Source organism: Struthio camelus, chromosome 19 (genome assembly GCF_040807025.1).
Source record: "Struthio camelus isolate bStrCam1 chromosome 19, bStrCam1.hap1, whole genome shotgun sequence".
Taxonomy (NCBI): Eukaryota; Metazoa; Chordata; class Aves; order Struthioniformes; family Struthionidae; genus Struthio; species Struthio camelus.
In genome coordinates this window covers 7,537,743-7,560,696 of record NC_090960.1, presented here as the reverse complement: position 1 = coordinate 7,560,696, position 22,954 = coordinate 7,537,743, and the positions used below count along the sequence as shown (strand labels likewise).

Sequence of the window (22,954 nt, the reverse complement as noted above, 5' to 3'; positions counted from 1 at the left end):
GAGCCACGTGAGTGCCTGGAAACACTGTTTTTTAGATCACAGTGTGTAAATTAAAAGACATGAATAGGGTCAGTTTTTGTCCCAGTACTGCTCATCAGATATATATCTTTCCCGAATGTTTGCCCAGTGTGCAAATCCAGCAGCAAAAGTTAAGCAGTGTTTCTCCTGATCCCTTTCTGGGACTACGTTCAGATTCAGAGGCAGTCTGTCTTCCTGGTAGGAGGTTAATTAGTCTGTGGTATAAATATGTGCATGCGTCATTTTGTGAAAGGTGATGTTGCATCGTGGTACAAATTTCCGTGGATCCGTAGGTGTGGTGTTGGCAATGGGAATCCGTTTTTCAGAGAGGTATCCATGCAACGCAGCCATTCACCCTCATTACTAAAGTACTCTGCTTTGCTCTAGGGTGATGCTTCGAAATCTGATTCTGAGGGAGATCTTTTCCCTCACAGCCTGGAAGAAGAGGGTGGACTTAAGAAAAACTTGTCGAATCCAGCCTGTAAGTAACAACCCTGGGACAGTCCCTGCTGCAGAAACCTCGCTTTGCTGCGAAAACAATGTGTCCCAGATGGGAAGCACCCTCCTAGAGGGAATATCTTAGTCCAAGCCGCTGCGAGCATTGCCGAAGCCAGCAGACTTGCTGTGTGGGTTTGGGCCGGGAATGCAGACAAAAAGAGCCCAGATGGTATTAGGGCCCATCGTCTTGCAATCAAGGCTGAAGACGCTTCGAGATAGCGTCTCTGCAGAGTGTTGGGATGAGGGAGTGCTGGCTATGTGGCACCCTCCCTCTGCCTGCAGCTGGCAGAGGAGATGCTGCAAGTGACTCTGGTGGGCATGGGGGCGATGGTGCCCGGGGAGGAGACTCTGGGACAGACAGGAGGGGAAAGCCAGTGATGGAGCTGGAGCACATGGGAAAGAGGGAGCCTGGGGGGCAGAGACAGCCCTTGGGCAGAAAGGGATTGGAAGTGAAAGCTCAGAGGGAGGCGTGCTGCAAAGCAGCAAACTGGTGAACAGAAAACAGAGAGGAGGGAAGAGGCAAAAATTCCTAGAGGAAGGAGCTGGAGAGTACTTGTTGGACAGTTGAGGGGCAGCAGATGGCAACCTGTGTCTTTTCTCCTTTCTCGTTGGTGCCTGATCCATTCCTGGTTTACACCCCCCTGCACGCCCCTGTGCCTCTGCTATATTGAAGGAGGAGCACTTTCCTCTCTAAAATGACCTCCTAGTCCCCATCCTCATGATGTTTGGAGAATAACCATCTCCTTGAGAGCTGCTACCTGCTTTACCTCCCCAAGTGCAGGTTGTGTGTGTGCTCCTTGAGTGGTGACTTCTAAAAGCCACTTGTACTTTCCAGTGCTGGCCCTGAGTGACCACCTGGAGCTGAAGAAGAGCCTCACCCCACCACTCATCATCCACACTGCTGCCACGCCAATGCCCATGCCCAAGAGCGCCATGTTCGGAGACGCTGCTCAGGGCTATGAGTCCCGCCGGGCTAGCGGTGTCTCCGTGGACCCCAACACTTATGAGCTCAAGTCACCGGTACGTGCCTCGCCTTCCTCTCTTGATGCTCGCTGTGCTCCCCTTGGGTTCACAGGACCACTTTGTGCCATGTCTGTCTGTCCGTCCGTCCGCGCTGCGCTCGCTCGTCCCTCAGTCATGTTGGTGCTGCCTGGTGAGACCTGGATGGGGGCGGCAGCAACTGGGGCTGACGCTCGCTTCTTGGTGTCCTTTCCACAGTCCAGCGTACGGAGCTCTCCCCACAGCCCCTGGAGCGCCAGCAGCAGCTGGAACAGCCGCCGCTCAAGCTGGAACAGCATTGGCCGTGCGCCCAGCCTCAAGCGCCGGGGCCAGAGCGGAGAGCGCAAGTCCCTCCTTTCCGGAGAGGAGAAGGAGAGCTCGGAAGAAGGGGACAGCTCAGATGAGGAGCGCTCCAGTCGGGCCGGCAGTTTCAATGGCTCTTTACCTCATCGCATGGAGTCTCTGGAAACAAAAGGTTCCTTCGACCTCCAGGATACCTTGCAGGTGCCTTCGCTCTACCGAAGCGGCAGCGTGCACAGCAGCCGCACCTCCACCTCGGAGCATCATGACTGCAATGGGAAAACCGCCCCGGACCTCCTGCTCCATCAGCTCCACTTAAATGACCCCCAGCAGGACTGTGACGACTGCGATGACGAAGGCAACATGGTAAGGAAAGGTCAAGCACTTGTTCTGACTTTTCTGCTCACCAGAGCGATGCCTACGCCTCTGTCTGGACAGCACTGGGGAGTGCAAAGTGACAGTCCACAGCAGGGGCTGGGTTGCACCTTCATGTGCTAGCCCATACTGTAAATCGCTCAGCAGAGTGTCTGGAGGGCTCCCGGCTGTGGAAGCCCCCCAGGGTCGGTTATGTATTTCAGTGCTGTATCAGGCAGTTTACGATGGAGAAATCAGGGCAAAACTCCACAGGTAGCAGGAGAAGGTGCAGAGCAAAGGCTTGCCGTGCTTTGGTTATCTTGGCAATATGTGTTGTTTTAACAAGTAACTTTCCCTGATCTCCAGCTATTACTCGGAGTTCTTCCCCCCACGCACAGCGGCAGGCAATTTCTGTTGACATCAACAGGCAATGAAAGGGCAAGGTTTGGCCCGCAAGGCCTCTGGAGGCATTAGTCCCATGGAGACAGTGGTAATTTCAAAGGCTTTGCATTAATTTCAATATGAAGAGGCATTAGTCCAATAAGTATCTCCCTTTCACAGGCCTGAAAAGTGCCATTTAGAAATTGTTAGCTAAAAGCATGGCAGCAGGAGGAGAAGAATCAGCTGTAATTTTGAGCTGATTAGGGCACAAGACAGCAAAGAGGCATCTCCAGTTTGCATGTTCCCTGGATTTGCTCTTTCAAATCAATGCATGTAATTTGCTAGGTGCTGCCGCTGCCCAAATTATGTAAATGCTGCAGGGACTTAGGAGTTGAAGAAACTTCAGCAGGGTGAGGGATGCATCGAAACACAAAACCGCGTTTTGAGCTGGTACGTGCCTTGCCTGGCCCCAACCAAGCGCAAAATGTTGCGAATGGGGCCAGCAGTCAGTAAAGGGGTGTTCAGCACTGCGTAGCAAATGGCAGGCTGCTTGCCTGCGGTGGCCACAGCTAGGGATGGGTGCGCTCAAGGGCTTTTAGCAATCCATTTCTTGGTGTAATGCTAAACGTACATATGACACGAACATCTCATTTTACCAAATGTTCTCTCTGTGCTTGTCCCTGAGCTTTTCTGTTAGGTTAGCAGCAGCTGGGGGGGCATTGCAAAGGCTGAGGGCACCTTGAGAGGCTCCTCCTGCAGCTGGCTAGGGCAGGAGGAGTCCTCTGCCTCTCTGGAGGCTGCAAGCAGCGCAGGAGGATGACAGAGAGAGGTTTCCAAGCACCCTGCCTAATGTGGCGTTGCTGGGGATGGCCGGTTCTGCCAACTTTGGTTGCTTTTCTATTTTAGTTTGCCTTTTTCTTAGGCTTAAGAAGGCCAGTGGCCTGATACACCATCCCCAGGCACTAACTCTGTCAGTCTTGCAAAGGTGATGTTTTTTCAGTAGAGCCACGCGGTTACTACTTCAGAGGTAACTGGGGCAGTACTGAGAACATGAAAGCTGTAGCTTGTGGACGTGATTTTACTGTATTCTGCTGAGTTTGTTGAATGAAAATGGGACGTGGAGGATGTGCAGGGATGCAAAAGGCCACAGTAAGTGAATGCACAGGAGGAGAAAGAGTTTCCGCTGGCAGAATAGAGTCACTCAGCCATGAGCTGCCTTGAAAAAGCCATTATCCCATTGCCTCTCCAGCACTGCTCCTCAGCCTGGGATTTTACTGATTGTCTTAACCTGGTTCTTAGCCTCCATAAAATAAATTGAGTTTTAAAGAAAGGGAGCAGTAATTATTTTTGGAAAAAGCACTATTAAAATGATCAAGAGGCCGTGCTCTCTATAGCTAGCTGGGGATTTTTTTTTTTTTTTTATTCTGCTTGTGCTGCATTTTCCAGCTTGCCTGACCCGAACATGCTGGTGGGCCCAGAGCATCTGCAGGTTTCTTTCTTTGCCTTGTCCAGATAATAAGCTTGCTGGCAGCCCCCCCCCCCCTTCACATTAGACGTGTTGCGACGTGGTACATGGAGGCTGCATGGTCCCTTCTCTCCCTTCCCGTCCACCCTTGCAGTTCCAGCCAGCTCTGACTACATACTCTTGAATAAGATGCATGTTTTAAATCTTTACTATGATGCTGCTTGTAGTGTAAATGATGAGTCTTCTCCCTTTTCCGCATGCTGAGGCCTGGCCAAGCAGGGCTGGACCAAAGGTCCCTGAATCCTCTCTCCCACAGAGCACTCGGTTGCAAATGCTTAGGCAAAGAATGGACAAAGCAGGATTAAAAAGAAGCATGCCTGTGCCTGGGGTGCTTGCCACAGCAAGCAGCTGGGACATCCTCAGCTGGCAGTTGCCTTTCCCCTCGCTCTGAAATATGTATTTGCTGCAAATCACTAAAGCAGAGGGATTGGAATATATTGCTTAGATTAGTGGAATCAGTCTCTCGGGTTGCTGAGCTTCCTTTTGTGATTTCCTCCTGACATTTTGGGGAGATTCTTTGCCCCTAAATTAACCTTGACAAAGTCAGAAAAAAGTCATTATTTTTTTAAATTGAAAAAAAAAAAATCCCAAACTCCCCCACCAACAAAAAAAGAAAAGAACTCAACTGTTATTCAGATCAAAGTAATCCTAAATATGCCCTTCCGCAACAAAGCTTAACAAGCTCTCCTTGCTGGATGGTTTTGATTGCCTCTGCACAGAAATAAAAGAAAGTGTGAGGATTTCATTTGGATCTCACAGACTCCGGTATATTAGTGCCACTCCACTGCCCTCAATGAGTTTATGCTCAGAGGGGCCTGAATCAGGCCCCTAATATCTCTTCTCCCCAAAAATATAAAATCAAGGGACCAAACTCTGCTGTTCATTGCATGAATGTAGAGGAGGAGGAGCTTCCCTGAAACAGCAGTCTGCTGCATATCTGGGTTCACATGGGTGTAACCAAGCCCAGGGATCTGCATGGCATCTTTGGTGTTCGGTTCTGCTGCTCCAGGTTTTGTTACAGGTCACTGCATGCACCAGATGCAAAATTTGTGTACTCTGGAAAAGGGAAAAAAAGCCACTGCCATGTAAAACCCGACTACTGAGTGCTCAGAGTGGAAAATGAGGGAACTACTTAATCTGACGCCAAAGGTGTCTTCAAATGTACCCCCTCCTCTCCAGTCCCCCTCAAAGTGAACTGGGCAGAATTTGAGTTGCAAGTGAATGTTGCATGTCTTAATTGCAGCTCCTTTCATCTCTGGCCATTTCACTTTATTCTGTGCTGTGAAGTCCAAACATGCCCTGAACCATCTCATCCTGCCCCACTGAACATCTAGAATTAAGTAATGAGGTTCTAAGCGCTTCTAGGCAGGTTCTAGCTTGCCTGGAGGTCAATTGTGGCTCATGGAGAATTTTTCAGCCGTTTCCCCTCAATCCTTATAATAAATCTTTTATAGATTTAACTCTCACTCTTACTCCAAGAAGTGCATCAGTCATCCTTTAATGCAAGCTGCCTTTCATCCTGCCACACTATTTATCGGTAGCACTCCTTAATGTGGGATTCAAGGGTGCTATTCGCACTGTGGCGGATGAAGGCAGCACCACCGCTTATTAGCGAGAGCCGTGCATGCGCTTTGTCCCCACAGGCCCCTCCGGGTCTGTGTCGGCTGGGAGGGGGGACAATTTGGGTGAGATCACGCCAGGACGTTATGTCTAAGTCACTAGCAACTGAATTAAAGAATAGTTCTCTCTCCTCCGCCCCCATCTCTATTCATCATGTCCAGGTGTGTTTTATGAACAAATAGATATGATTTAAACAACATAATTGATATATCACTTTGAGCATAATACAGGCTTAAGCAGCAATCAGCCTGATTGTAAGCAGTTGATGGGTGTCTGGACCTTGCAGAGAAAGCGTTTGATGGGACTGAAGCTGGCAATGCTCACTTTTATTTTGTAAATATCTTACATTTGGCTCAAATTACTGAACTGTGCTGTTCCACTGGTGGAAAGCTGGAGTAATTCCCTTGACTTTCGAGTGCTGCGGCTCTATTGGAGGGCAGTGCTCAGCCCCACATAAAGCGCCAAGCTGTTCCCGCCCCAGCTGAGCTGCGGTCCCTGCCCTTACTATACCGCACTGAATAGAGAGACATGATGGAAGATCACTTTTTGCTTTTGTTATCTGATTTAGACTGTGAACTGCAAGCTGCAACAATTAAACAAACCCCCAAATATCTTTGGCATTAAAATTGGACAAAAGGAATATAAAGAAGCATTCTGTGCTGCTGACGCATTACCATTCACTACAAATCCCCATGATAAATACCAGAACTGCTTTGAATGTGAGCTTTTGGAATCCTTCCAGCTCACAAAACGAACCGGACCAAGTCACAGCTACTGCTCTGTGTCCAGAGGCTGGGGTAGCAATCACTGTTCTCACTGTAACTTTGAGTAGACACCTAATTTTATCCGTTTATTTATCTTTGTTAAATCTAAGGATAACTAAGCTAACTAGGATGCTAGAAGGGATAACGCAACCCCAAGGATGCATGCTCTATTAAGTACAGTTTAGAGAGATGGGAACACTTCTGGCTCCTTGCCTGGAGTTGGAAAACGAACATGAAAACAGCCAAGATGTGACCAAAACCTATGGGTGTGCAGTGGTATGGTATGTGTTTGCACAGGAGGGGAAAGAAGGATGGACAACCGAAGGATGGACAACCTTTTTCGTTATTCAGACTTTTCTTATTATTTTCACAAGGTGGTTTTCATTTTGTAAAGGGTTCAGGTTGTCACCAGGTGCTTTCATTAAAGTGGACACTGTACTAGCTATTACCCATCGCTAATGAGACCCCTGGCTGAGTGCATATAGCAACACAAAGCATTTCCTGCATTTGACTCAATTACCCTAACAAATCCTATTTTTACAGTCCAGAATACCTCGAGTTGCTCATAGTTTGCCTCCCAAGGAACACAGAATCCCTCCTCCCTGTTTCTAAGCTTAAATAAATAAAAGCACCTCAGCCCCGCGTGCTCCTCGGGCAAGAACAGTGGTTCCTTTCTGTGCTCCACGCACCTCCGCTCCTTTGTGGATCTGTTTCTGAAAACCTGCAAAACAAAAAAAATTTCAAAGAGCCCATGCAGCCACGTTCACAGGTGTGCGCACATCCAAGCCAGCGGGATGGAGGGAAATAAGAGTAACGGAGGAGCATGAATTCATTCTTATTTATCTGTAAATGCAAAGAGTTGCGGTGACGTTGCATAAACTGGTCTGTGGATTTATCTTCTGGTGCTTCAATTTGAAAGGGCTGAGAAAGCCCTGGTGTGGGGGTAAGGTGTTGATCTGGGTAGCTGTGTGCTGGGTGGCTTCTGCTGGTCGCTCGTGGGCTAGTTCACAGCAGTGTAATGTAAATCAGATTAAAGATGCTGACCTCTCTTTGGAGACTTGTGGAGGAGAAGGCGACAAGCCCTAATCCAGTGGCAGGTGCAGCTAGGGCAAGGCTTCCTCTTGACATCTGCTTCCTCGTGTCTTCAGCTGACTTGTTGACTAAGGCCTTAAAATCTGTCTTCCTGGCCTAAAACAACCTTGCAGACAATATGAAATATGTCTGGCTGAGGATGCGTTCCAGTTCAAGTAGGAATTATTTTGGGGGAGTGGGATAGCTTGCGTTCATCCAGGAGGTCAGACAGGCTGGCCACGATTTTCCCTTCTGGCTTTATAAATCTCCCCATCTAATCTATCCATGCCAAATAAGAGGCAGATGCTTGCCTTTGGTGTTCATGGACCAAAACGCAGGTCCCCAATGACTCCTTCAGCTTCACGGTGGTGCACAGACGTAGGACTTGGCCCAGCAAGCAGCAGGATTCCCTCTGCTCCTGTTATGGCCTCTAACGTAAGCCTTGTATGTTCCTTAAAAAAAAAAAAAAAAAAAAAACAACCCCACTCGGAAGATTCAGGCAAGCATCTGCTAAGCATCTAGAGTGACTGAGGCTGCTCCATATGAGTTATCAGTCCTGCGGGACAAGGGTTTTATTTACCATATTTGCCCTGTTAGCTGACTGTGTGCCAAATGCAGTTACCGAGTGGCAATGCAGACCCAGGGCTTGGGAACAGCCCACACTCGTGACGGCAGGAGCTCTTTCGCTCTCGCCGGGGCCACCAGAGCCCTGCCCAGCAGGGTCTTTCTTGGGGAGACAATTTTCCTTCAGCTTTACAGAGTATGTGGGGGTTTTCATTCTTCTCTGAAAAACTGCCCTGATGCCTTTTCTTGAAAGTTTTTTGAGTTTATTGCATTAACAGGTCTCCCTACTTTTTCCTTCTGTAACACTTGCAATGCAGTCTCCACACTCAAGTGGGGATTGCAGCTGATTTTGCTAAGGCCAGTGCAGCTCAGGCAGTAGATTTCTTTGCAGCTTTCTCCCCCTGTCCCCATCCTGCCCCGTGCATCAGGGTGCCTGAAGCAATCCTGCAAGCAGAGCAGCTCACCAGTGCTTCTCAGCAACAGCAATGCCCAGCTGAGGACTCTGGGGGCCCTGCTGATAGGCAGGAATAACTGACTGCAACTCACTGTATGTTTTTCTCCTAGAGCAAAAGGGACCGCGTGAAGGCTTGGGTCCGGGCACATCTCCCCACCTGGTGCAAAGAGAGAGATTCCTGGTCCATCTACATCTTTGCTCCTCACTCAAGGTAAGGCAGCTGCACTCCGGGCAGTAACAGTGTGCTTGCTGCGGATGTCATCGTTGTGATGGCTCACGCTGCCCATGCAGCCCAGCATGGGTCTCGATATGTCAGTCCACCTGTTTCCCAGATACAACATCCGCAGCCCTTCCCTTGCTCTGATACTACAGCACAGTCACGCTGCAAAGAACTGCTCCGGGGCGGGCATGGCCCTGGCAGGGGAGCGCTGCGCAAAGGCCCATAGCTTAGCACATGGATAGAGCTTTATCACGTTCCTTATTTGCTTCGTTAGTGATGCCAGCCCTCAGCATGAGTGCAAGTTTCTCTCTTGATGGAGTGTGTGGAGTTTGAAGCAGGGGAAAAGCTGCTGTATTAAGGAGACCTAAAGAAATATAAATTTTCACTAGGTGCATACTTACGACATAGTGGAGGACTCTCTCTGGCCTTACTAAAACTGCCTTTCACCTTGGACTTCTCTGTCCTCTCCCTTCCCTTCCTCCCTCTTCTAACAACCCCTGGAAAACTGCCCTCCCCTTACCTGGGGAACCTGAGCTCCTTTGTGCCTCCCCAAGCCCAGCCGTCCTGGGGCCTTCTGGCCTCTGTGCCCTCATAGGTGTTTGTGTGGGCTTTAACCCACACTTAATGAGAGTTTCCCGTGTTTGAGCTGGTGAGCCCTGGACAGCTCTCGAGTTCATTCATACGAAGATTAGAGAGATTTTCAGAAACAGACTTTGGGAAATGTAATACGGTATTATAAATCCTGGGTCAGTGTACAGCCATCTGTCACAATAAATAGCTTCTGTCCTTTTGTTCCATGTGGTGTGCTCAACCCTTACATGCTTGGTGGGGGTATTGCTTTCATTATTTAAGCTAAACCTGAGCATTATGGTCGAGAAGGGGGCTCAGATCCAAACCTGGCCTCATGTCTGAGTTGCAGAAACAGCTGCTCCATTTCAAGCGAGCCTAAGTCCTCTATGAACATTACCAGGGCTTGAAATATGTGGCTCAGTTCTGTAGCTCGGGTCCTTTTCTATTCATAAACAGATCTACCTAATCTGCCTGCAACATACAGCTATCTCAGAGAGGGAACTGGGAGGTTGCAGCTCATCTACTTTGCAAACGGAGCACTGAATTCTCCTGTCGTGCTTAAAGCTGCTGCGTTGACGAGAGCATGTTCATCTCCAACCGCTCAAGCATTAATAGCTAGTATGTGTGTCTTCTTTTTTTTCTCCTTTCTGGGCAGATTCCGTCTGATGTGCAATAAAATCATCACGCACAAGATGTTTGATCATATCGTCTTGGTCATCATTTTCCTGAACTGCATTACCATTGCCATGGAACGACCCAAAATTGAGCCTCACAGCGCTGTGAGTTTCTGAGGTTAACGTTTTGCTGTACTCCAGGGGGGCCGTGTTGCTTGTGGAGCCAACACACCTGGCTTGGACCCTGCTGTCACAAACTTGGTCTCACTTTCTTTTTCTTTCTTAAATGGGAAGCTGTGTCCGGTGCCAATCCTGGGGTCATGCTGAGATGTCCCCGGTTGCACTACCTGGGGTTGGCTCCTGAGCGCTCGCTCAGCGATCTGGTTAAGGAAGGCCACACAGCTGCTCTCTGCCGCACTGCCTTGTGCTAAGGGGTGTTTAACAGGCTCCAGGGAGATGCCTGTGCCTGGGCAAGCCTGTGCACCCACCCATGCGAACGCCCCAGTACTCCAGGCTGCTGGGAGAGGAAGAGGTTCAGGACGAAGGAGCGCTTGGGTGCCAGTGCCTCCTCCTTTTGCGTTGACAAGCAGGCGTTAGGACAGGAGAGCTGCAGAATGGCCTGGACAGCATTTCACCAGGACAGTGCTCGGGAAAGCTTCCAGGCATCTCCTGCTCCATGCGCTGGGGATGCTCCTCACTGTCTCAGCCCTGCAGCTTGTGACTTGTTGTTAGGGGTTACTGAAAAGCAAATACTGCCTTTATGTTATTTAATTTCAGCAATAAATTCACCTTTATGGTGGATGCTGGAATGTTTTCCATGACAAGGAAAGACAGAGGGGTTCTTCCACAAACTCAGGTCTCTTAGTCCCTATCCAGACTCCTTTCAATGTACAGAGCAGCACCCATGGTTTGCAATACATTGAGGCTCCCCCCTAATAATATCTCACTGCTGTAAGTATGATTGGTTTTTTAATGCTGACATAACTATGGCATCTGTCTCAGTTTCCCTCTCTGGTGAACATTCAAACACTTTCCCTCTCTCAGCACAATGTTCGTTTCTTCCATCTGTTCTTCATGGGCACGTAGGTAAGGTGTGAAGGGAAAGGGAGAAACTGTTCATTTCATACTTTTCTCTCCCCTTTGTCTGTCATTTTTGTTGTGACACAAGCAAAATGGAATTAGTACATGTACTGTAATTCCATTTCCCTGAACAATTTTGTTTTAATAGATTATGGGTTTTTTTTTTTTTTCCAAACCAGACCCTCATAACATCAACTTCCATCAATCAGATGGGCAGAATCATCGGATTGCTCTTTTGCTTTAGCATAGATCGTGGCTGGTACGCATGCCGGGCTCTGGCTGACATATTGCGAAAGACTACTCATATTGCAATCATACAGAACCCTGTTCTGTCCACGTAGGTGTGTCAGGTTGTTTATTGCCATGGATCTTCAATATAAGACCTTAAAACTGGAGTCCTGGCTGCTCTGTGCCTATTTCAAACTTTCCCCAGTAGTCTTCCTTACAGAATTAGTTTGTCTGGAGGTCCCTCCCCTAAATTCATTTTTTATTTTGATTGTTGTGCAATCGCTGTGCACCAGCTGGCTACCACGGTCCATCCTGTGGTGGCTGTTTCTGGCACAAAGCTGGAGTTTGTGTCTGGCTGGTAAAGCGCTGTGGGGTATGTTTGTAGCTAGCAAAGTGCTTTGGAGATTTCAAGGATACAGAGGGTAGAAAGGAAAGAAAAGAAGGATAGGTGAGTCATCCAAGAAGAAAGCTGGACTCTCTGCTAGCTGATATAGCACGGGGAAATCACCCTGCTGTTTCCCAGATGAGAAACCCCCACAGTGGTGTGCTTGCAGGATCTGGTGGAACAGAGGCATTTGGATATTGGGCTCCCATTAAGACGAGCAGCTGAGATTGTCCCTTCCGATCATATATGCCTCTGTGGAGCCCCTTGCTGTGTCCTCTGAGAGTCGAGTCCTCATTTGCCAAGGCTGGCTGCAGAAGGAGCCACATTTGTGCAGAGCTGAATGATATCCCATGCAGAAGAAGCTGAAGAGGAGCCCGCAGCAGAGAGCCAGATAGCCCAAAATGATGGTACTGCCTGCACAAGAGGTGGAGGATGAGGCACATTTTCCAGGGCTTTGGAAGAGGGGAGAGAAGAAAGAAGAGAGGGAGCAGGGTGAGGCTCATCAGCATCAGGTGGAAACCATGGGGACACAAACAGGGTCCAGGGACGGAGTTGAGCTGGACCACGGTCCAGGAGCAGCAGAGGAGGAGGCAGCAGACGCTGATGGAGCAGGGGAGCCAGGAGGAGTGCACAGGCCGTGCTTGTGGTGACGAGGCTCTCATCTGGAAACCAAGAGAGTTAGTTTAGCTTGAGTTGTTTAAAATAATTATACTTTGCTTCTCCGAGCTGTGGATTTCCTAGCTGCTTCAAGCGAGTTCTCTTTCCCTGCCCCAGTTTCAGCTGGCTTATCAGAACAGGGGATGCTGTTGCTAGCCAACGTGCACTCCCCGTTTCAGAGTGCAGTACATGGGCCCGTGGAGATTATCCTTGAAAATAACCACGTGCTTGCCAGAGAGAAATGTAGTATCCTCAGTCTTTCCTCCATGCTCTTGCTGTTTTATCTCCAGCCCCAGAAGCACCTTCCTGCAGCATGCTGCTCCTTCTTCCTGTACACTTGCTAACCTTGTACAGCGATCTTGTGTGTGGCAGTCAGCTAAAGGCCGGAGGTGTTTCCTGTCACAGCTATCATAGTACAGGTCTAGGACCTAATTAATTATGGACCCAGTATGGAAACAAGCTACTCTGTGGTTCCTGAGTCACTTTCGGTAAATCATGATCTGGCAAGCAAGCGAGTTGCCAAGGTGTTTTGTCTTGTTTAAATTGCATCTCATTTTGAACTAGAGATCTGCATCTCTTAGAGGACTGCTCTGTAGGGAGCAGCAGAAATAAATCTAAGATTTTTATTAGCAGAAATGGGGTTGGTTCAATTGTCAGCGTACATGCGTACATGCACACGTACCATCTTTCCTCTACCCTGTTTCTTCTACTGTCCATTTCTCAGTACAAGCAATAAGAGATTGCTCAGGGATTAGGGAAAAGTGTAATTTATTTAATGATCATCATTAAAAAGAAAAGTTTCTGCTAGCTATGGATAGGGAACCAGTCCATGATCTCATCTGTAATCACTAGCTACTATTGCAGAACAGTGGCAGTGAGGAGTACATGGTTGGGTGGGTAGCGCAGAGGCCTGGGAGATGAGACTATTGGGCTTCATTCCCAGGTCTAGCCTGTGGCTCTGGGCAAGTGAATTAACCTTTTAGGGGACAAATCGCAGCTGGTGTAAACCCCTAGAGCTTTGCTGGCTTTGGTGGATCTGTGACAGCTCATGCCGGCTGAGCTCCTGTCTCCCCTGGCCTTGCAGCACAGCCAGGCTAACATTGACTTAATTTTTAGGAGACCGGAGGCCCGGCGATAGTTTGGCCATGGGGCAGATGGGGGCGGATGAGGCAGGGGGCTCCGGTGGCCCGGCGCGCCCGGGAGGGCTGGCTGCTGTCCATGGTGCTGACACCAGCCCCAGCCACTTGCAGCTGATGGGTGGTTGTTGAAATATTTGAATTTTTCCTTCTTTGCGAGCCAACAGTTCGAGGCTTGTTTCAGCCCAGGCCCTGGGGAACAGTTAGCAACCCTGCAAACATACCCAAAGAGGTCTATGGCTACAGAGAGCTGGCTATAGAAAATGTTGTCGCTTGTTTTGTTTTTTTTTCCATAGGAACGAATTTTCCTAACGCTCTCCAACTATATCTTCACAGTTATCTTCCTGACTGAGATGACAGTTAAGGTAAATGAAGCTGGGAGATGTGTGTGACTGTACTGTATTGGTGATGTTTTATTACAGTGGACTTGTAAAACCTCTAGGCCCACCAGCTACGAGTGAGGTGCATATTTTCCTCTTCTGAATCATATTCAGGTACCCACCACATGCCTTATTCTAAGCACATTTCACACAGAACGATTTCACTGAAGTTGCTCTTGATTTACACCATTATATGAGCAATGGGATGCTTCAATTCAGCAGTCTTTTTTATTCAGTAAAGCTCTTGAGCACATGCTTAACTTCAGCCATGCATGTAAGTCCCATTGTCTTCAACAACCTAAGCAGTGATGTGCTTTCCTGAGGAAGAAGAGACTTAAGCACATTGAAATACTTTGCCGGATTTGAGGCAGGAGGTTCAAAGACTGTCAAAAACACATTGCTGTAAATCTCTCTTGTGTAATTCATAATCATTTCACAGAAAAATTGCTCTTTCTTTAGGAAGTTTCTCTATTTTCATTATTTGCAAAGCTTGTAAATGGCTGCCTTGGGTCAGCTGCTCTAAACCTTTACTACAGGAGAAATAAAACATGATCTTTTTATGCTAGAGCTAAATGTGTTAGAAATACTTCTGTGCAGCTAGGTTTAGATGTATTAAAAATACATCAGCTGTAAGGGACAGTCTGGTATTTTTTTCAGAGTTATCCTTACGTTCCTTGCAGTAAAACACTTTGCTGATTTGTCTGGTTAGGCTTTTATACTGAGAAGCAAATGGGCTTATAGATTTGTATCTGTAAATCATGCATTCTCGATAGGTTGTTAACTGGAAGAAATATATTGGATGCCACAGTCATAACTTGTTGCAACTTGGTGTCTGCACAGGTGGTGGCACTAGGCTTGTGTTTTGGGGAGAAAGCCTACTTGAAAAGCAGCTGGAATGTGCTGGATGGGGTGCTGGTTCTCATCTCTGTCATCGACATCCTGGTCTCAATGGTGTCAGACAGTGGCACGAAGATCCTGGGGATGCTAAGGGTTTTGAGGCTGCTAAGGACACTGCGGCCATTAAGGTAAGCAGGGAATGAGGAAGACCTAAAACGATGTAAGGTGTTCATGCCAAAGGGGAAGCTGAGCCTCTCTGGGGAAGCAGCAGCATGGATTCAAGGAGAGCAAGGGAAGGGGCATGGCGTTGTTGCCAGCGTTGTGCCCAGCCTCACATTGCTCTGCAGACAATGAGCATTCGCAGGTCCTGCCGAGTCACGAGGAACTCCGGGCGCTCGCTGTGTGTTGGGACCAGGCCCAAGTGCAGTAGTAAACTGATCAATGCCTCTTTTGCTCATTAAAACACACATCCCCTGCTATTTGTGCTCTCATTTGCTCTGTGTAAAGTGCAGCTTAACAGCTTCTTCTCCCCCTTTCCTTCAGGCAGTCGATGACTTTAGTAACAAAGAAGGAAATTAGTAGCAGGTGGCAGATCATTTTTAAGGAAGCAGAGACTAAACTGTTGCTTAACCTAGAATGCAAAGAACTTTTTTCTTCATTTCCCATTAATTTTACAGAGACACTTATTGTGAGACTTGCCAAAACGAGATCAGAACAGTCATCCTTCTAAGCCGATCCACCATCTCTGGCAGCAGGCAGTTATCAGATACTCCAGGGACAGGACCCCTCTGCAAAAACCTGCCCAAGGACTAGCCTCTTCCAAGCAGGCATCTGTTTTGTCCTGCACCCCAAGGCATGAAGGTTTCTCACCATGCTTAATGCAGTCCCCTCTCTAATACTATTGTTGCTGCTCTTGTTAGGCAGCAACTAATAAACCTTCCAGCTCAAGGCACCTTTGTGTGCCTATCATATCTTACAGCTGCTTCTTTCATAAAAGATTTGCTTTGAGTCAGGATTTTCTCTTTCAGGGCAGAGAAATAGGACCCTGCTTCTGACAGATGTTGTTTTACTACCCTTGTGTGAACAATAAGTCTAAATAACAATGGCCATGCCCATACGTATATCTTTCAAATATTCTCAATAGCTATGAAAGAGATTCTGTTAAATTGGGCTGTATATGTTGTGCCTGGTGAGTTTTAGGACATAAGCTACTTTAATCGTTTTGATCTGGAGAGACAGAGCCCTTGAGTGTGTGGTTCAGCTCCCTGAGCATATGACTAGATGCGTCCTCCAATGTGAATCCAAGTCAGAATTTTCTTTCTTCCTGTGTCCCTCAGCGTCTCCATGTCAACTGTTGTTTCTGGGGGGAGTTTTTGCTGGATTGCTGGTTTGTTGGAGCTGCTCTATTCTTCCATTCTGGCTGATTTTTGATCCACATTATGAAAACCTACAGAATAGTCCGGATAGCTCTGGGTAAAAGAAGGATGGATTCCCCCTCTCTCTGAATGCAAGTTTCTCTCCTAAGGCTGCATGGTTAAATCAGATGTAGAAGATGATGTTAGGGCTGTACTGATCCCTACTAGAGTTACCTGTGCAAGCCCTTATCCTGCCACCCATAAGCTTCTTTGTGGATCTAAAGGTCTGCCTGGTCAGGACCTGGGGGTCTTCATTTACTAGAGTCTTTCTATGCAGTCACCTTTGTACGTAAGTAGTCTGCAGTTATGGGAAATAATCCAGTGAGTATCCCCAGGAAGGAGGAAGATCTTCCATCTGGAGTGTGTGCAGGATTAGGCCCTTCCATTGCTATTTCTTTCCTGTTGGCATTTGATATATTTTCTCATGAGAGCGTGTGAATGTTTTCAGTCAACATACTGCTTTATATTACAAAGGAAATGTAAAAAGACAGCAACAAGCGCATTCCCTAAATATGTTCACAATCAGTTCTATTCCCCTGTAATTAGATTTGTAGGAAATGAAAAAGCAACGATTAAACTGGGGGCTTTTCAGTAAGTCATAAATCTGCACATGTGGAAACCCATCTGCCTCCGCAATGCACATCTGGGCTCCCCTGAGCTTGTCTCTGCCCACAGCTGCCCTCTCCCATTGCTGCCCAGCCACGGCACATGTCTCTCGCACCCCAGACTCAGCTCTGGGAGCAGCTGTGCATATGCAAGCCTGGCCATGCACATGCAGTGTTGTCTCAGGGAGCACGTCATCACTGTTTGGGAAACTTGGCTCCAGTGACATGGGGGTGACAGCTGGGACGGGCTCTCTGAGGTCTTTACACACTGCGGGTCCAATCCCTGCGTCATGGGGAGCTCTTCCATGGAGACTGACCTGCCTGCCTTTCCAGGAAAAGTGTGCAACCGAGACGAAAGTGACTGCTCAGTCACAGAAGAACTAAACCCAGCTGCCTTTTGGTCCTCTCTTTTTGTGGGCACATGGGGGCAGGACTGCAAGAGGCAGTGAGAGGGAAGGACGGGGAGGACGCTGTTGGTGAGAAGCCATGGCTGTGTACCACTAGGCCGTATGCGTCATGCTGAGCTCCCGGGCAGCGACAGTCCTCATCACCTCCACGCTGGCTTATGACAGCTTGTCAGACTGATAGTTTGAACGGGTTCTTCTTGCAAAAGACGTCCCTCATTCTGTCTCTTATTTTCTCCTGTGAAAACAACTCCATTGCTTTATTCAGCACACAAAACCACACACGCTTGTGCCATTTGCAAAGGCATATAAGAAAACTGGCTTACGTGCCAATCACAGGCTTTTGATTGCATGATTGATTATCAGACTCCAAATTGAATCCATGAGGATTCAAGTCCAGCTTTATGCCCAGAATCCCAAAAATATGTTCACAAAGGAGTGACATTTAAAGATGTTTCCATGACCCTCTGATGTTTCAGCCAGTAGAAGGATTGCTTATACAAGAACATTCCTTCCTAATGCATTCAACCTGCTGTTGTTGGGATCAAGTGCTGTAGCTTAAGATACAAGAGAAATCAAAATTAAAAATATATTCAGACTTAATTTGGATGGACTTCAGTGCTATTTTACTCGATACAGAGCTTGTGCTTTGGCTTCCAAAGCAGATGGATAAATTACTCACTCTTAATACTGTTGCAGTATGAAATAGTCATTTCGTAGACTCTCTTCTCTCTATCATATTATCATCTTTGCTATCTCTTCTAAATCTGTGGTGGAAGGTCTGCATTAACATTGATCTGCTGCTGCTTCATCTGAGTGCTCTGATCAGACTAGCAGGCTTGACGTTAGTAAATGTGTTCCAGCTGGGGCAAGACTGACAGTGGTTTTGGAGTGTCTGCACATGAGGAGTTTAACAACGTTGTGAATGCTGAAACCAGCAGAAGCAGGAGGAACTCGAGGGATTAGCATTTCTTCACACTGAAAAAAAGAATAGTTAAACTTCAATTTCCCCATTTATCATATGTCTAATGCAGACTGGAAACGTCCTGAATGCAACCTCGGCGAGGCTACAGCTCTGACATGTCCAGAGGGCTCCTCCACTTGAGCGATAAATTGCAGGAGTGGTGGGTCAGATAATATGAGCTTGCAAGCATGGTATCAGCAGGATTTTGGACATTATTGATGAGGTGCAGGGATGCTGTACGTTGATGTGTTGGAGCTGACGCTAATAATCTGGAAGTGCTGAGGGTGCTTTCATTGGCACTTCTGAGGGAGTTACCACAGTCCCAAGAGAGCCAGCAGGAGTCTTTGCACTGACTTGCCTAGATGTTTGATCAGGCCTTTAGTTTGAGGCAGCTCCAAGGTCTGAAAGTTTTTATTAGGAAGAATTATCATTTTCTGTTTCAAAGTCTTCTCGCTCTATTATTGTAGGGCTGGAAACAGCATTGATGTGGAGCTAGACTGGCGGCAGCCTTTTACCCTCATGCATTCTAGTTTGAGGAATTCCCTGGTTGATCAAGACTGAAAGTAGCCAAATGCTGTTCAGTTTCTCAGCCCTTTCTTGTCAAAACACATGACTTGGATAAGTCAGATGAGTTACCTCCTATTTTCTGACTCTGTTGGATCCCAAGTGGTATCTCACAAAGAAAATCACTTTATTACATCTAGAATTGGTTTCCTTAATAAGTATTGGTGAAAATTATCAATTTAAGACTTTGGAGACTTAATTTCTTCTTTGTTCCCCAAAATTAAGGATGCTGCAGCAGTTAGGGCCCAGGCCTGCAATTTAGAAGACCTGGCTTCAGTTCCCTGCTCAGTGTGTGTTCCCGCATCTGTGACCGTGGGCAAAATACCTAAGCCAAGACCCTAAAGACCCCTAGGCACCTGACTTGCAGTCCTGCCATGCCTCAGTTACCCACTTGTAGCTTGGCACTAGTAGTATTTCACCCAGGACAGTGCCAGGATAATGTGTGAGGGATAGCAAGGTCTTCAGGCCATCTGAGGATCCAGGAGAGAGGCTCAGTCTCAGACTACCTGGCCCAGACAGTACTTGCTTTGCATGCTGAGATGGACTGGGAGTTCTTCCCTTGTGGACACTGCCTGTTAGGAGGTAGCCTGGCATTAACCAGCTCGTTAGGCTCAGGCACGCTAACATCTAACGTCCTCTGCTAGCCTGGCTTGGCCCAACTCTTGCCCTCGGCACAGGTATAATGCGTCAGCAGCAGCAAAGCTGCACCAGTTAGGATCTCAGCCCAGGTTAATTTACGTGGGCAGTTTTTGCAGCCTGCACTGACCGACCTCCACGCTGCCATGGCTGCATGGTGGCCCTGCTCACCAGGTCGAAGCTGGCTCTGGTGGGTCTACACTATCACCTGGGGCATCAAAGCCTTGAACTCCCAAGCCTGAGCCATCTTATACCCCCAGCTCATCTCCTAAAATAACCCCAATCTGAGCAAAAGGAGAGCCAAGGTGTCCAAAACAGGGAACCACAGCAGCTACTTGGAAGAGATGCCTAGGCTGAGGAATAGAAGCATCTGCCTTTTGTGTTTCACTGGTAAGAGAGTGGATAAAAATATCACCATCTGTTTCTTCTTAAAAGTATAATTGATGAGTTACCCTTGACATTTGGAGTAAATATTTAACCAGAAAGATGGAAATATTTTTTAGCTTTTCAGGATACTGTTTAAAGCCAGCAGTTTTTGAAAGAACCGAAGCCTGTGCCTTGAGCACTGCAGTTTGCTAAACCTGTGGGCACTGGGGCAGAGGAGGATTCCTGCAGGCTTGGCCTGGGTCCTGTTGGTTTGGCACACACATGTTAAGGTCATGCATGTCTGCTATGTGGATGTGTCCATGGTGACCCCTGCTGGGAGCATCATAGCCCAGCAAAGGTGGAGAGAGGAGGAGAAATTGGATTTTCTCCAGACATCAAAACTCGGAGCTGTTCTTTGGGTAGTGCAGCTGGGTTGGGGCCAAATGGGAGAGTCAGTGAGGGCATTCCATGGCAAGAGTGCCAGGCAGAAAGGAGAAATGTGGTGCACTTCGGAGTACCAGTTGTTCAAAGGTCATCAGCCTGTACCCAGAAGCAGAGGTGCTTCCCTCCTCCCTCTTGCCATTTCTGCCATGGCAACGCACAGCCTCTGTGGCATCAGTGCGCACTGATTTACAGAGCTAGTCAAATTCTGACCTCCAGTAGGGATCAGGAGGATCTTCTTCAGATGTGTTTGTCAGTCCCTCAGCTCTCCACCACCATGTTTGTGAGCCTGAATACCTTGTTCATCTTTCCCAGCATGATGGGATGGCTTCTCTAATACAAGCAAGCCGTGTCCTTTTACTGCGGTGGTGTCCTTGAGAGTACCATACAGCTTCTCTTTTATTTTTCTACCTGCATCTGTCATGATATTGTCCACGTTAGTCTCCCCTATCTCTGGGTATAATCTAATCCCCTGTTATGAAATCCTGTGCAGTACCAGACAGAGAGGTGCTACAGAAATGAGATTAGATGATTATGGTCCTGCTGGTGAAACTGTCACCTGGATGACAATGCTGGTTCTGTATCTGATGTCGTAGAGTGGGTATATAGCTGAGACCGTGACGGTACAGAGGGGTAGCTCAGGACCCTCTGCACAATAGCACTGTGAGTACACATACAAATCTTGGTTTATCGCAACAGATCTGTGGTGATTGTATGAAAGTGGCTGCTCCGTTTTACAAACCGAGACAGGCAAATCAAGAGCCTTGCCTAAGACTGCGCAAGGATGCCCTCTGGGAGGCCCTTTCTTTGCAGTCCTGGACACACTACAGACGTGAGGTGTGTGTTTCTGGATGACCCAAAACAGCAGGCTGGATCCCAGGGAAGGTATGATTGAGGCAGGAACCCTAGAGAGCTCTTTGGACTGAATGTTGGTAAAAGGAAAACACCAGTGTCTTGAATATATTATAATGAACTGTAATTAGAAGATGATGATCAGGAAAGGGATCATAGAGAGTGGGTTAGATTAAAACCATCGTTCCAGATTTGTAAAATTATAGGGCTAGCCTATATATCTTCCTTTCCTAGGAGCTTTGAAGCACTCTCTGGGGACCTTGCTCCTTACACATGGTCTCCTCCTTCTCTTTCAATCAAGGCTGCAAAACCCCCTTTCCCTCAAACAGCCCAATAATCTCTAAGGTCAGTCTTCCAGAACTGCTTCTCCCGTCATGGTTTTTGAGTCATTTGCTAGTCTAAAAAGCTTTTTCTCTGGTGCTATCTTCTCTGCATGCCTTCTATGTTGGAAGGATGCAGAACTGGGCAAGAGCAAGACTAACACGGATTTTGTGCTTACTTGCCCCACAGAGTCATTAGTCGAGCCCAAGGACTGAAACTGGTGGTGGAGACTCTCATGTCATCCCTGAAGCCCATCGGGAACATTGTGGTCATCTGCTGTGCCTTTTTCATTATCTTTGGGATCCTGGGAGTTCAGGTGAGTCCTCTGTAAGCCTCAGCACCAGACCAGAGAGAATAGCAAGCCCCAAATGACTCCACGGCTGGGTAGCTGTAGCAATTGGTATGTTATATGTCTTTCTCAAACCAAACCAATGGACTGTCTGATCATCTTGGGGAATGCTTCCTTCTGCCAAGGAAAGAAACAGATTTCCCATTATCGGTCAGCCCTTAAATCTCAGGAACGATTATAACCTAACAGCAGTGACCCTACTGCATACATCCCTAGCTGTAGCTGAAGTACCAATGGTTTGAGTCAGTTAATGGGGTGGTTTTTTGCCTCTTTCTTCTTCCATCAAGGTCCTCTGTCCAGCTGTAGAAATGGTTTTGAAGCTGTGATTTTCCCATAGTTAACAGCCCAGAATGGATCAAGTCAGAGTGAGTGACTCAGACCCAAGCGTTTGTGTCTTTCCCCATCTAAGCAGCATAGCATGGCTTTTCTAGTGCTCTCAAAACGCATTTATTCCTGACTTCCCTATGTTGGCTATGTGTCACTTGATGTGTTGAACTGTCATGAAGCTTCACAATTGCACCCAGTGATACAAAAACCAGCATGCTGACCCCCTCAGAGGCACAGGACGGTCCTTAATCTTTTTCCTATCACAAGGACTTTTGCTCTGCCTGATGATTGCCTTCAGTGGGACATGAATCAAACTATTTCCCACTTTGTTCCCCCTGGCCACACCACAGTAGGGTTAGGCCTCTTACCACCGGAAAAACTCCGTTAAGGGAAACTGGGAAATCTCACTCCTGTTCAGTGTGTGAGATAACATCGGGACACCTCCCTCCACCTTTCTTCTAGGTTTAAACCAGCGGGGAAATAAAAACTCTCAAAGCTGAAACTGTTGGTCTCTAAACTCTAGAGAAAACCTGACCTGGAGATTCATTCAGGAGCCCGACAGTTCGCATAGCTGACAGCTTGCAGAAATAGAGATTTCTGAGTCTGCTTATCACCAGCACTGCTAGCAACATCCTCAGTCCCAGGAGTGCAGGAACTCAGGGAAAAAAAGTGGTAGTTTCCAATGCGATTGGTTTCTCATTATCTGAAAAGGAGAGATTGCGTCATATGAATATTCTGACACAAAGCTCATTTCTTTCTGAAGTTTATCTGATCTGTCACAGCTGGCTTTGGAAAGCAGCTCTGTTTTGCTTTGTTTTGGAAAGGTGTCTTATGTAACATTTTATACTAATATACTGTTTAAATAATAAATACAGCATTGAAAATAAACAGAGAAAAAAATCATGCCATCCATAACTGTCTCAGCAGCTAGATTGGCTTAGTAGTATAGCACAGTAACATCCATCCATTATACTAAACAGGTTCATAAAACTAAGCATATTCCATAAAACAGTATAAACCAAAGAAAAGGGAAAATTTATGCTAAACAGCAAAAC

The 22,954-nt window shown here is 47.4% G+C and overlaps 1 protein-coding gene across 13 annotated transcripts in view; it reads left to right on the top strand.

The window, feature by feature from the left end:
- Window positions 1-22,954, top strand: part of CACNA1G (calcium voltage-gated channel subunit alpha1 G) — a 162,895-nt gene that overhangs the window by 100,011 nt on the left and 39,930 nt on the right. For 11 of the 13 annotated variants that reach the window (XM_068913527.1, XM_068913526.1, XM_068913522.1 and 8 more), the window contains exons 16-23: window positions 406-499; window positions 1,352-1,536; window positions 1,735-2,181; window positions 8,659-8,759; window positions 9,994-10,117; window positions 13,735-13,803; window positions 14,659-14,843; window positions 21,413-21,539. In XM_068913527.1, coding sequence (XP_068769628.1) covers window positions 406-499; window positions 1,352-1,536; window positions 1,735-2,181; window positions 8,659-8,759; window positions 9,994-10,117; window positions 13,735-13,803; window positions 14,659-14,843; window positions 21,413-21,539 — 1,332 coding nt within the window. Of the gene's footprint in view, window positions 1-405; window positions 500-1,351; window positions 2,182-8,658; window positions 8,760-9,993; window positions 10,118-13,734; window positions 13,804-14,658; window positions 14,844-21,412; window positions 21,540-22,954 lie in introns of all 13 variants that reach the window. The other 2 variants (XM_068913520.1, XM_068913519.1) reach the window with 1 other exon arrangement.